Source organism: Tauraco erythrolophus, chromosome 3 (genome assembly GCF_009769465.1).
Source record: "Tauraco erythrolophus isolate bTauEry1 chromosome 3, bTauEry1.pri, whole genome shotgun sequence".
Taxonomy (NCBI): Eukaryota; Metazoa; Chordata; class Aves; order Musophagiformes; family Musophagidae; genus Tauraco; species Tauraco erythrolophus.
Window position 1 is genome coordinate 31,111,431 of NC_141467.1, and position 14,941 is coordinate 31,126,371.

At 37.3% G+C, this 14,941-nt stretch overlaps 1 protein-coding gene across 2 annotated transcripts in view; it reads right to left on the bottom strand.

Moving 5' to 3' along the window:
* Positions 1-10,027: 10,027 nt before the first annotated feature.
* TMEM245 (transmembrane protein 245) overlaps positions 10,028-14,941 on the bottom strand; it is a 115,923-nt gene continuing 111,009 nt past the window's right edge. For both annotated transcript variants that reach the window (XM_086609108.1, XM_086609107.1), the window contains 3 exons: positions 14,076-14,250; positions 11,082-11,276; positions 10,028-10,073 (listed from right to left, as the gene is read on the bottom strand). In XM_086609108.1, the coding sequence (XP_086465234.1) occupies positions 10,028-10,073; positions 11,082-11,276; positions 14,076-14,250 (416 nt within the window). The remainder of the gene's footprint in view (positions 10,074-11,081; positions 11,277-14,075; positions 14,251-14,941) is intronic.

Consider the following 14,941-nt stretch of genomic DNA (forward strand, 5'->3'; position numbering starts at 1 on the left):
AGAAACACAGACTAAGATGCAAAACTTGCAACCTAACCTCTCTCCAGTTCTTAGAGCAATCACAGTGTGTAGTCAGCAACAGCAAAAGGATGTGCTGAGAAGGGTCATGCAAAGGTTTTCAATTAAACTTCTTTTCTCCCATAAAAAAAACAAGAAAGTCTTAAGTCAGGCCAGCCAAGATTATGTGCGAGTTTCCCTAAAACTTGTCAGACAACTTCAACTGAAAGATACTTATCAATAAATTATGAAAGCACCAAAGGTTTATACACGTTTTATCACAATGGTCTTTTTCCTGCTATTCGTCTTCTTCAGTAAACAGAAGCAAGTGTTTGCCCAAAATAACTTTATTTTTATTTCTTATTAATAAAAATAGATTTTTATTTCTACTAATAAAAATAGATTCATGCAAACACGTGTGCCGTTCTAGGTCTACATGAGAAAAACCAAACCAAACCAAACCACAAACCCAGCCCGCACAGCTGCCGGCACATACTTGGGCCCCAGCTTTCGCCTGCGTGCATTGCCAATACCTTCAGTGTTTAAAGCCGAGTTACACTGATGGGAGGAGGAACTAGCTGAGGGAATGAGGACATTGTCTTCCTAAAACTATCTTGCATCCACCAACTTGACCAAAACGCTTGCAAGTGTGCAGGCTTAGAACTTCAGGGAAGTGAAACTGGATCCTCAAAGAACTCGTCAGGATCCATCACAGCACAACTAATGACAGCATTACTATACTATTACTATAATTATTATTATTACTAAGACTACTTATTATTATTACACTGTTTAAAATCTTTGTTGGTGACACAGACAGCTGGATTGAGTGCACCCTCAGCAAGTTTGTTGACGACACCAAGCTGTGTGGTGAGGTGGACACGTGGGAGGGAAGGGATGCCATCCAGAGGGACCTTGACAGGCTGGAGAGGTGGGCCTGTGTGAACCTCGAAGTTCAACAAGGCCAAGTGCAAGGTCCTGCACGTGGGTCAGGGCAATCCCAAGTACAAATACAGGCTGGATGGAGAATGGATTGAGAGCAGCCCCGAGGAGAAGGACATGGGGGTGTTGGTGGATGAGCAGCTCAACATGAGCCAGCAACGTGTGCTTGCAGCCGAGAAAGCCAACCGTATCCTGGGCTGCATCCAAAGAAGCGTGGCCGGCAGGTCAAGGGAGGTGATACTGCCCCTCTACTCTGCTCTTGTGAGACCCCATCTGGAGGGCGTTTCATATGGAAGCTCAATTCTTTTTACATTTGGTATGTTAGGATTATGTTATATATTTCAGTTGCAGCATGACATTTTAAACAGCAGCATGAGATACCATCTCAGTGTTTTTCTGAACTTCTTTCATTCTTCATACTATTTTCTTTGTTATCATTCATTGTGTGTTTGGATTCATATCATCTAGATGTACTTGAATGTCTAGGGTATTTTTCTCCTCAAAATGCCAATTGCTATTTTTATGAGTGGTAAAGCAAAAAGACTGCAACTGCCTTGTGAACAAGGGACTTTAATGTTCATGAGGTTAAAAAAAAACTTACCAGCTATTACTCTTCAGTGCTGTTTAATTAAAAAGCAAAACTTAAGTGCATCACTAGTCTTCTGAAGCAGTGAGAATAAAAATAGTTGAAAGGAATCTTTAGAAAATTTACCAGTGTTCAGTGAAAGTTTCAACGTGATTTTTCAGACAGAAGGCATGGGCTGTGTCTATTCACTGTCTAGGAAAAGATACTCCAACCTTACAAAGCAAACATCTTCACAGCTAATTGTGCAGACCTGAACTAAATGCTTTGAGTGTATATACACATAAACATCCATGGACATACACGGAGTGCATTTTGATACAGACCAACGTGGCGTTTAGTACAGTAGTCATTTGCTTTGGCCTCACTCAACAGGGGAGGAAATTCGCGTGTCACTGCTCATCTTGAAAAAATTTGAAAACCAGATTAGAAACCACCCTAAGATAAAATTTTGTTCCTATTTATAACACATTCAACAATAATTATTTCAGAATGGCTGAAAAAATGCAATATATGGTAAAGGGTACTCTTCCACTTTTAGTTCCCACCAATCCCCAGAAAAAGATTAATCTTGCAAGTAGCAACCAGCTGCTCGCCACAGATTTCTTCTCATATTTCAATTAAATGCTAACAGCTGAAACCATCTGATGAAGGGGCTTTTACTACCCCTTCCCCAACAATTAATTTTTAATGCTCAACAAATGGCAACAAGCACAACACAAGAGGGAATGGAGAAGGTGTAAGGCCTTCAGAAGCATGCATATAGTCAGTGAATGTCCTCCTCAACAGCAACAGAGGCATTTTAACCAACACTGCGGTCCTGACTAGGTAAAGTTGACTCTGTTTTGAGATTAAAAGACAGGTATTTTTTCAAAAAAGGCCATCACTATGACAGAGAAATTAATCTCCAAGGAAATCTACTACAGAATAAACTATTGTACCAGAAAGTCTTTGCTTATATTAACAAGCCAACTGAGTTCTCCAAAGAATAAATTTGAGGTTTGAAAGTGATGATGACTTCTTACAATGAAACAATTACTTTTTAAATTATATCTCTAGTCAAGCTCAAAATACATCGGTTACATATCTCTTTCGGCACATTTTTTGCCTATGTATCTGCCTGATAACTCTTTCATATTCTCTACCCTCCCATCTTCAAAATATTAATGAACTATATTGGACATGTACCTCCTGAACTACTTTGAGAGAACAATTCAGACTGAGCAAATAGTCTGCTTCACTGGTGCTGTGTTATAAAGCTTTATCTGCTATGGGTGCTGAACAGAACTACTTGTTTTCTCTTCATAAAAACAAACCCTATATCTGCACATTAAAGACACTAAAAAAGGGAGTTCTCTCAGAAATGCGTGTGCTTTAGGCTGCCTGATTACAGATGCATTTGTCTTGCTTTGAACTTAAAAGGAATTCTGAGCATCTTGGAAGACTTGCCCCATTTTCAAAAAAAATTATTGTTACCAGCAGCAATTGCTAAAAAAACCCCACCTAGTATGCACTAAACTAAACAAGGTTTGATCCCTTCAGAGAACTAAAGGGATATTAGCTAAAATTGACTGTGCTGTATGAATTCTTCAAGACGACGACTCCGGTCACAGAATGGTGGCGAGAGGCATGAAAAGTGGAACATGAGCCGTATCTCTTTTAAAAAGCCGTAAGCAGTCATGCAGGGAGGATTTGATCACTTTTGCTTTACAGGCAACAGAACAACCTAAAATTGTGCTTAGAGACTAAACAACCAGTTCCATTTCAGAGAGTAAGCCATAATGGAAGTAACTTGAATTACCTACAGCTACCGAATGTAAGCTTTTGCAGGGTCTGGACGTGTGGCTGTGTTACTGCAGGCAGTGAAGCAGTTGCCAGATGTCAGCTCCACCACAGCTACTGTTCAGGCACACGTCCTTCCTTACACCACAGAAAATGTTAAGAAAAAAAAAGAGAAGTATGGCTTCTCTCGGTGAAATAAGTTATGCAGAGGGACTGCAGATCCACTGCCGTATTTGTACTTTGTCTCCAGCAAACCTGTTATTTCACCAGATTAACTGCTGCCTTTGTGGCTCATTCCAAAGATCCCATCATTCAACTCAAACTCAGTTTTCTTTCCGTTAACAGCATTTTATTTCAAAATATATTAACCGTTCTGTGCTTACAAAGGACTGCAGTGTGAATACAATATTAAGTTAAAAGCTTCTTAATCCTGCTACAAAAACTGTTTTTATTTTATTAGGAAGGGGACTGATGCATACAATCAAAATTATTTAATTTAAATACCTCTGCAGTCTACAAGAGTACATCTCAAATCTTAACTCAAACGCTTTGTTCTGCCACAGATGGACGCAGGGGTTGTATTTTCAGTATTACACATGCAAAACCAAGTTCTGTACCAAAACCAATTATGATAACATTAGTTTTGAACATGTTCTGAAGATGTATCACATGAACATTTACAAACAAAATTTGTCTCAACAGAAAATAGAAGTTATTGCTCCAAATCCCCCCAGGCTCTGGATAGGAACGCTCACCTTAGAATAATCTGCACTCTGTAATGCAAGAAATCTGCTCTTAAGTTTCAGTAGGGTCTAGCCAGTCTCAAGACCTGATGTCAAAAGTTTCTCTGGATTTGGTTTGGTGAATTTTACCAAGGGGAAAAAAACCCACTTCCCTAGTCTTCCGACTAAAACATCAAATATAATTTAACATATACATATATGTATAGGTAAACACCTAACTATCAGTATAAAAAGTTGGTTTCCAACCATCACTGAAGCATAGAAAACTTGTTTTTAAAGGCAACAATCTGAAAAAACCTGTATGCTTACAGAATACACCAGTGATGACACTGGAAACCGAAAACGTTGATCTACACAACTAGTAAGTTATCAACAACACGAAAACAGTTTTTACTGATATTTCTTGAATACAGCTTCAGTTTGGGGCTGAGACTGGAAGAAAGGGGGCCAGAAATTTCGGTTTTGATTTTCCAACCTTATGGCCTGGATGTCAGTTCTTAGGCTTAATGAAATTTTGTTCTGTGGCTACTTTTTAGCTTTGTGATGCCTCTTACATTTAATCTACACCAATACCACGAAAAGTTACTTTAAGTCTTCATTGGATCACTTCATACAATAGTCAAGTGGCAAAAAGTGAGGCTAGGAAAAGAAACCAACATTTTTGCTTTAAAACCATCATGCTGAAAATTCTTCAGATATACACATGGAAGCTAGAGCACACTCCCTGCCTTTATCAGCTTGCAATGCATCCTGCTGCAAGTATGGCCTGCTTCTAACTCAAACCTGGCCTTGGTATCACTACACAGTGCTATATTCAAATAATAATCTAATTCAGTGGAACATGAAGTATGTTTGTCCAAGTCCATCCATATGCAGAGCACATCCAGGATGCATTTACTCACCAATTAGCAATTCCTTCCTGAATGGGACATACTATTTCAGTATGGACGTTCCAAACCTTTCAGGTCCTGGAATCGATCCCAAAAGAGCGTGAAGCAATACTCTTACGTACTAAACCAGCTTCAAACCAAGGTACCAGATGAGGTGTGGAAAGGCTAAGAGATTGGGATCTGAAGACATATTTCATGACCTATTAATTTTGGCAGCTCTTTAGTAGATGCGTGCAAATACTTCCAGAAACAATAACTTCTTTGCACTGGATTACTAGATAGAAGAACGGCTGTTCCCAACTTTGTATTAACTACAACAGAACGGTTCTAGTCACCCTACCAGTATTTGCTTGGCTCTTCCTCAACTTTTATCAAGTAAACATTAATTCTAGAAAATGTTGCTTGTTTTCACTATATACAGGCACTATTTTGTTCTCAGATATCTTAAAAAAAAAATAGGACAAAATTTCAGTTAAAGTCTGAATAGGACAGACACTGTTCCTATTTATAAAATGCTGCATATCAATATAGACGTTTACAAACCCAATGTAGAATCCCTGAACATGGTCATCACTTCTGGGATTGTTTCTGGTTTCAACATTCCAAGTTCATTTTCCACATTGCAATTTTTAATTTGTTTTTTTAAAAAACATTTTCAATTTTATCACTTAAAAGCAATTTTGGAGAATTTTACCATAAAGCATTAAGGTATTTCACTAAAAGTGACAGATACACAGTATAAGGTTAAAGATCAAGCCTCCCTAAGGTTTGTTAAGTGTTTTAGGCAATTCTAGTTTTGTAGAAATAGAAACAAGAATGCTCAAAGTATGCCTCACCAAAAAATGTAAGAAATAATAAGAAACCCTTTGAAAAGCAAGCCAAGAGTTTATAAAGATGATGCATCCACGAATTTAAGACATGCCAGCTGTCACTCAATAAAAGATTATTTAATTGGGAAATTAATTTTCTCTTGTAAAATTGCAAATGCCAAGGCAAACAATGGCATCTCTAGAAGAAGAATGCTACCTCCATTATTAAATGAACATGAATATGAACTCCGATCCCGACAGCTTTCAGCATCTTCTGAAAAAAGTTGTAGCTGTTTCCAGAGGTAGTATCCATACAGGTGGCACTATCTGCAGTGGCAAACTTCAGCCAATATAATATGAACATTATGTTTGAACAGAGGCGATTGTGGGAGCATCTTCTACCACTGATGGAAAGTCATAGAGTCTCAGTAGAATAAAGGTATTTTCCCCTCCTCAGTGTATGAGGTCCATAGGAAAGGCAGCACTCTTGCAGTATTCTGTCACCAGTACTAGGGATCAGCAGCATAGCAATTCTACTGCTGCCTTTACTGGGGAACAATTTTATCCAGTTTTGTATTTTCAGGCTTTCTGAAAACAATGTTTAACATTGCAGCCATACACCTATTTCAGAAGTTACACTGGTACCCACAGCGTATAATACTGGAGACAGCATTCAATTTTCCCACACAATCGTTTTTGTATTTTATTTAATTAAACAGATTATGGATTTTCTAATCCAACAATCACTGACAAAATACACGTAAGTATATCCTCCTCCATGAAGTCTTGAAAAGAAGCCACATAGTCCTTGAAATCAGACAAGCCTAAACGTACCCTAGGTGAGCGGCAAATACATACCATCGCACACAGAAATATCTGACTGCTGTCTCCATTATTAGATATGTGAGTATCAACTTAGTTTCTGAAAAACGTACATTGTACGTATGACTATAATGTTAAACTTTTTTTTTTTTTAAAAAAAAGCAGTCTTTCAAAATAAGTCATTACTGCTCCCAGCTGGTCATGGTGCATCTGTGCTGAAAGTCATCATATTGTAGTAAGGCTGGAAAAATGAGTGTGTGCCAGATTCTTGCCCACTGCAGTTTGTTTCTTCATGTATTCAATTAAGCCAGTATTTAGAGTGACCTGAAGTTAACGTGCTGGGCTGTAAACTGGCACACATTCACTTCTGCTGGCTCTGCTACAGCACAGAAATGTTCAGCTAAGGTACAGGAAAGGGAAGAAGGGCTAACTTAGTGCCAAAACCAGTTACCATTAGCCCTTTGGCACTACACTTACTTGCAACAGGCCTGATGTGCTAGAAGAGAATGATAAAAAATAGCACAGTTGTATTTTACAATTCCATGAGTCCACGTTGTCTTGGTTTACTACAAGCATTCCCTTCTGAATTCTAAATTGGTTTTGTTCAAGCTGAATACTAGATGTACTAAACATGAGTAGATACCTGCTCCTGGAACAACTGTTTATAGCAAAGCTAAACACCACCAACTTCTTGCCTACAAGCAATACGAAAAAGATGGTCTCTCCTAAGAAAGCTGTAGTTTAATGCCTCTTCAGAAAAGGGGGTGTGAAGAGTTTCCTCTCCTCCTCCTCTTTTTATTTTTCTTAAACATACAAGCCATCTAAAAGCTTATCCCATGGAGCTGCTACTTGCTTTTGCAGATGAGGCAATATAACCAGGAACTGGTGCGCTACAATGACCAGAAGTCAAAAAGACCAGTTTCATTCTTTTCATATTAATGTGAGATTGATCCAAACTTAACTGTTCTTAAAGAGGCTGAGTCTTTTCAGAAAAGAATACTGATTGCTAAATATGCAAGGACAAGGTTTTCTATTTCTACTGGTAATTTGACACTAAAGACAAATCCTAAATACTCAAGGTATGCTTTTTCATAAGGTGGTGTTTTGTTTTGCGGTTTGTTTTGTTTTTTTTTTTAAACGGAGAAATTCATTGAACATTTCATATTCTAAGAAGGCATTCTTGGAGGTTTTGTTTCTTCTTTTTCTTTTCTTTTCGGCAGTACACTGTTACTGTACCAGATAATTGGTTCCTCAGTCAGGCGTGGCACATAGGATGAGTTCCTTAAGCTACATGTACTGAGAAAGACTGTACTACGGGTGGTTCCTCATGGCAAGTCTTCGCTGAATTTGAAACAGGAAGCATCAATGTGAAGCCTCACTTAAAAGCAGGGCAAACTAACAAGACTGCATCAGATAATGAACTCTCTACACAAAATGATTTCTCTTCACATCGGGAAAGAATCATTTCAAAACAGCAACGTATCTTCTGAGCTGATTTTACTGATCTGCCATTATTGAAGGTAACTGTCTGAAACGTCATTTTAATCTTCATGGCAGAGACCCTTCTTTGATCTAAGGAGGTCGGGTAGAGAGGGAGAGAGAAGAGGAAACTTAAAAACAAACAAAAGAATATATAATGACTTTAATATGAATTTATAACAACTCTTCAAAATGACTGTGTTGAGTACCATAGGAATCTTAAAGATTGTCTCAGAAACAACTGTGATAGCAAATGTGGACAATAGAAATGTCTTGACCAGTGAACAAAGAGGAGCAATGGAAAACTGGAAATACATTAAAGATGTGTATTTCTTGCTAGTAATCTTCTTCAAATAGTGTCTACAAGAAGTCATAATGAGAACATAACATTTCAGTGCAAAACTGTGAACTAAAAAAAGTTAAGACAATAAAGGAAGTTTCCCAAGTATCATGGTGGTCTCATTCAAGCCGGTTAGAATGTTGCAGGAATACTTAGGGACAGCCTCAGGTTCTCTATCATCCTCCACCTTAGCCAGCAACAACTATGAAAACGTGTTTCATTAAAGATTTTTACGTCAACAATAAATGCAAGGCATGCCTGTATTTTGTATAACTCATTATCGATCCAACTCTGAAATAAATTCAAGAGAAGTTACTAGAAACTAAAGGTAGTTCTTTGGTTAAGCATGTGCATCTGCTACTTTGTATTTGTGGAAAAGTATGAAATTTCTACCAAAAAAACCACTTCCTATTTATAAAAGGATCCATTTATAAGATCCATTGTGTCAAAAATACTTCAATGATCAATACAAAAGGCCTTAAATGTCACCAAAACTGCAATTTAAGCAAAATGACATATGGAAGAAAAGCACTAGAGGAGCCTGATACTGCGACCTAGGCAACACACCATTTCAAGAATTTAAGAACTCTGCTTATTATTAAGATATATCTTATACCATATTAAGATATTTGGCCAGAAGCTTACGGGGGAAAAAAAACCAAACTAAACTAAACCAAAATCCATGCCCTCTCCCCTTCCTCTTTGGAAATAAACTTCAATTTGTTGGAAAAGTCAACTGAACTCAGCCACAGCATTTGAAAACCAACATTAAGCAATCCCCATTCAACTTCTTCCTGTTACTGGAAGCAGACATGACAACCATACATTATCTCCGACTGAAAACACTTAAGGCCTTTGATTAAATATAGTTGACAAGACTCCACTGGGATGGAGGGTAAACAGCAAAATACTATCAGATTTCACTGCAAATGAGGGCAAGATTTAAACTACTTTAACAAGTCCTCCTATCTCAATACAAGGAAAACCTACATTTAACAATCTGTATGTCTACTAATTTCAGAAAAATATTAGAAATACCAGTCTCCAACAACATTAAATCTCAGTGCGTATAAGAGGATACTATTTAAGTGTTATTATGAGTTACAGATGATGGTCAAAGCCTCTATAGAAATACTTTGAGGAGCAGCAAACAATTATATCCTACTTTCATTTAACAATGAGTGGTTTACACCTTTTTTCCCCACGAGATTAACTGAGAATAAATATTTTGGAATTAGCTTTCTTTAAAGGTACTACAATTTAATAACACAAATAACCCAATAAAATAAAGCCGAGTTCGTCATTTCAGCAGATAAGATAATGACTCCAGTGGATATACCTGATCTCTTAACCGTTTTTTTTATGAAGACAGAAGCTCTTCAAGGTCTTCAAGGCAGTTGAATTGTGTGTTAGTACGCAAAGTCATGGGAAGTAGACATTCTCCCTTGAAGAGGCAAAGTGCACAATAATGTAAGGCCATCAGACGCTTGAGAAGTAGTTTCTCCTAAAACCCAAGCTATGCTTCCCTGTGAGCTGTCCCTACGCACAGCTGGAAAGCGACAGAAGGCCATGGCTGTTGTGAACTCAAGACAGAAGACAGCGATTCTCTCATGTTGAATAGGTGCAGCACAGCACCTTCATCACTCTGCAGCCATTTTCATCTCCTCAGGACTCTCTCTAGATGACCTGGGGCCAGAAAGGCGGAAGAAAAAAAGTAAGACTCCAATCTGTTCAGTGATTAAAAATATCCAGTTTACTGCAAATGAAACAGGAAACAAACACACATGTGGATTTTTGTGCGTACTGTGGGGAGCTCCATCTACAGCGTATACAGAAAGTCTTGGAACATAACTTCTGCAAGTCAGAGACTACAGACAAGTCCAATTAGTGTTTTTTCTCCTAAGTTACCCACATGAAAGATGACATTATCCACACGAATGAAGCAAAGGATTATTTCTGACAAGCACGGAATCCTCTAAGATATATGTATAATGAGCTAACCTATGTAATTGAACAAGACAGTAGAGACATTAAAATGGCTACTGCCATTAATAACTTCACGATATGATTTCCAACGGTAATTAAGTATTCGATTAGGAGTTTATTCATCCCATTCCTTAACTATACAGCTTAAAGATACATTTCTATATTCCACATTCGGTAACTTAAATAAAGAGACTAATTAAGATCATACTTTCAATGGAATAAGGACATATAAAGTTACCTCATTTTTTAAATTCAAGTATATTTATTTATATTTTGCGGTATTGTACACTAACACATAAAAAGCAGGCTTCTTATAAGAACAATGAACGCTGACTACTAGGTATCCGTGAATAGTAAGTTTTACACGGAAAATAGGATGTTCAATCATCTAGCACAATGGCAATACATAAATTATACAATACAAAGGTATTATCAGGGAATTTTCTAAAAGAGTCTTCTGTAAGCAGCTGAGAGGCATTAAACAAACATTTCAAGCTTACAAATTCCAGTGAGTATTTTACTTTACCATATTTTTTATTTCTAGAATAAAGGATAGCTTAATCCTCTCCAAACACTTCAGCAGGCACATAGGTGTGCATGCACACTCCTATATAAAACTCGTGCACGTGTTCTCTATACCTATGTGTATAGGCATACACTGATCCCTGTAAAAACATAATGCATACATCTAAGACATTTATAACTTACCGGTAAATCTGTAATGGCCATGCTGCTTGTGACGGAGTGGGCACTGAATTTGTTGGACTCACCAACATGGCACTGTATATATTGGAAGCAACCACAAGTATACAAAGTAGAATGGGTCCTATAATGGCTCCTTCCAGTCCCAGGTAATATGCTCCACCAGCTACTGCAAGACCTGTCAGGTATGGATGACCACCTCTAGAATTACAGCGCAAGCAGAACAAAAGTAAATTAAGAACAAAAAGCTACAATACTATTGATTATGAAATGTGAATGAATCAAAGTTTTATTAAGCTTAGAAAAATGACGTAGGCAGCTATTGACACCCATATTTACACTATAATATTGTTTCAATGACTGCACAAATATTCCAAGCTGTATTCGGCGCTACATTTGCACAACAGACCAAACAATGTTTTATAGCACATAACGCTAATAACACCCACAATAAAGTAGCTACTTTATAGCTGAAGAATTTCTGAAGGAGTCAATGGCAAAACATTTCCATTTTGAATATGGAAAGATGATTAATTACAAAAGAATGTTCACGCTTTATGGTGAAGAATTGTTAAATTTTAAGACAACTAGTAACATGTACTATGAGTGCCCCTGAGCAAAGACATTAATTTACACAAGGACAGCAACTTGCATTCCATCTTTCAAGGAACAGTTAGCATATAGCCTTTAAGTAAACAGTCATGTCTTCTCATTTTGTTACAAAACAACCTCTCAGATTGAGTGTTTGTTATCATTAGCTTTTAATGTTTTCAGGTGAAAAACAAAAGTAGATTTTTATGAACATATTAATGTTTACTGGAAAGTTGAGGACAATAAAGCTTTTGATAAGAGCTAATACAGCAGCAAGCAAGCCATGCTGTTATTCCTTTGCGTGTTTCAGTTCAGATGCACAACACGAATACTATCAACAGCATTTACACAAAACCTGCTCATCATGCCTAATCATTACAGCTAAAATAATGATGGTAATATGGAATTATATAAGAAAAGCTATAGTTGAAACTTAACACCCAGTTTTCAGGAAGTTGCTCTGAGTGTAATGGAGTGAAAACATCACCTAGTCAGTTTAGAGATTGGGGAGTTTCTGTCAGGTTCCTACCACAGTTCTGACTTTTGCCCAACTCCCATATTGGCAGTTTTTGCCTTCATCACAACTGTGTGCGGAATGAGGTCATGAAACATGACCGTATTACATCATACACACCTCAATCATGTCTTACCTAAATCAAATTTATCCTACTGGTAGGGCCAGATAGTTTTTTCAGGGGATAGACTCAACCTTAAAGCTTTATGTTTCTCCAACAGTAGACACATAAGTAATTTCTAAAGCTTTAAAAATATTTCAAATCATTTTCTTCCTGCATTTGCATCAGTTTAGACATTGTTCTGGCTAGTTTGCTAAATTAAACAACAGATCACCTGTTGAAACAGAACTACAGTACAAATTTAATGCATTTGGAAAACCTAATTATAGCTATTTCAAATAGATTTAATCTAATCTGCAGGACAGCATGATGCTTACTGTTCTATTTAATGGGAAGAATACAATTTTGCTCCATTGTCAGAAAATCTATACCTGACACATATATTTTCTGGACAGTAAACAGAGCCTGCATCCCCTACAGCCAAAAGATGTATTCTAATAAGTAGAAGTATTATTGTCTGGTTAAATAGCTACTAGCCTTAAATTTATCCACAATTTATTGTTGGGAAAAAAAATCGTGATTTGATTATACTTCATCTGTTAGCTTTAATTCATGTAAAATAGGTAGTGCCACAGTCTATGAAAATTGTTATTAATATTGGGCACATTATCATTAGGTTCTCTCTGTTCGGTGTAATTGTATTTGGTGAACAAAAATATTAATTTCAAACTTAACACAGAACCAAAACACTTCATGTTCTTATTCTACATTAACTCCACTATAACAAAAATCAGCACAAATGAGGGACTAGTACCAGCATATAACTAAGTCTGGGCCACAAAGTTCTCTATTCAAACAGTTTACTAGGATTGTTTCTGATGATCGAGACTGAAGCAGTGACTAGAGGAGTACAACTTTACATCTATCTTTTACATGGTCGTGAGCATGTCTTGCACGTACAAAATTTGAAGTTTGTCTCTTTGCCAGCTCTGTTAAACACCACCGCTTTATCTTCTGATCTGAATTGCAATAAAGGGAATCTCTAGGTATTTCAGCAGCAGAAAATATCAGCAGCCACTTCAGTTGTACTTCAGACACAACTGCAGACATTGACTTTGTCTCCATAGTTTGGAGTTTGTTTCTCTGTGTACAAGCTCAAAGCTGAAACCAGGAGACATTCCAAGTCAATAGAGGCAGCCAAATATCTAGCGAGATTTTTCAAGAAATCTCTGCTTGCCTCCCACAACAGAAAACCAGTGCTGGCTACTGTCTCAGTAGGAGCCTATCTCCAGTTTTGCAATTTCATCTGTCTCAACACATTTAAAGATCAATACATAATCATTAGATTTTTACACTGGGGTATGGTGACACAACACAAAGGCTGGCTTCAAAAAAACCCTCAAAATTCTCACAATCCATTCTGAAAAACTGAAGGTTTTTTTCAGGTCCCTAACTAGCTCTTCGATTTCTCATTTGTTCTGCAGTGTCATTTGGCATTAGATGATGCAAAGGAAATTGCTTCACATCTTTAGTCATGATTAGATAAATAGCAAAGTGTTCTTAGAATTACTTTACCAACTGAAACAGTTGATTTTGCTGACTTGGAGAACAAGTTCAAGACCTCTTAAGTGACAAAGCACACAGAAAAGACGCCTGGGAAAGTAAAGGCACTTAGGCCAGTAAGACTTCTTACTATGAGGTGATATCGCTATACCTATTCCTACGCTTGAAGATACTGTTCTGCATGCTTCAGAAAAGCTAATTTGATTAAAGGCATCGATGATCATTAACCATTTTTACAATACTAATTTTAAGAAGTCTTCAATGTACTTACCCTGATATATCTGAATAAATTGCTGTATCTACAAAATAGGTTGGCAAGAGGTGAAAAACCAAGAGCAAAATGGCTTTGCAGCCCTGTCCTTGCACAAGCCACAAATCTAGGACGGCAGGGATGGCTGCCCAGTATGTCCCCAGAAACGGCACTGCTCCAAGGATTGCTGCTAATGCTAGAGCACACAGAAGCAGAGGTGAGAAAAAGACCAGAGGAATATATTTCACAAACATATTTACAGTTAAATTCTGACACTTTTGCCACACTGGCAGTCCCACTTCTATCAACTGTTGTAAATGAGACGCTGAAGAAGTGTCACATAAGGCTCTTGGTGTTTTATAGCTGTGGTTTAGGAAAAAAATAAAATTACACTATTCCCCATACAGAAAAGCTTCACCAACTGACAGTAATGAGGAGTTACTTCCAAAGAGGCACCAAGTCAGAAAAATTTGAAAGTTATACAATCACCCACATTTCAAACTTTTACATGACTACAAATTAGCAACTGTGTGCAAGAAAGTACCCAAGCAAACCACTCCTTGTAACTTACTGGATCTCCTGCAGTCAACCATAATAATGAAGGTAATACCACGAGAAACCAGGCAAATACAAAATCGATGACATATGTATTTCTGTATACACATGTGTACACACATGCGTACACCCTTCTGATTATACAAACACCTGCTGTAATCTAAAGTGATGCAGTACTGCTGTCATTCCAATTTAATGCAACAGGAATGAACACAAAATTTTTCTCTTTTTTGGTCTCATTAACCAGAAAGCAAAAAATTTTAAAATTTTGCATGTAGCTGAAAGAAAAAGAACAATTATCTTCTAAGTAGGTCTAATGACAATCAATGCCT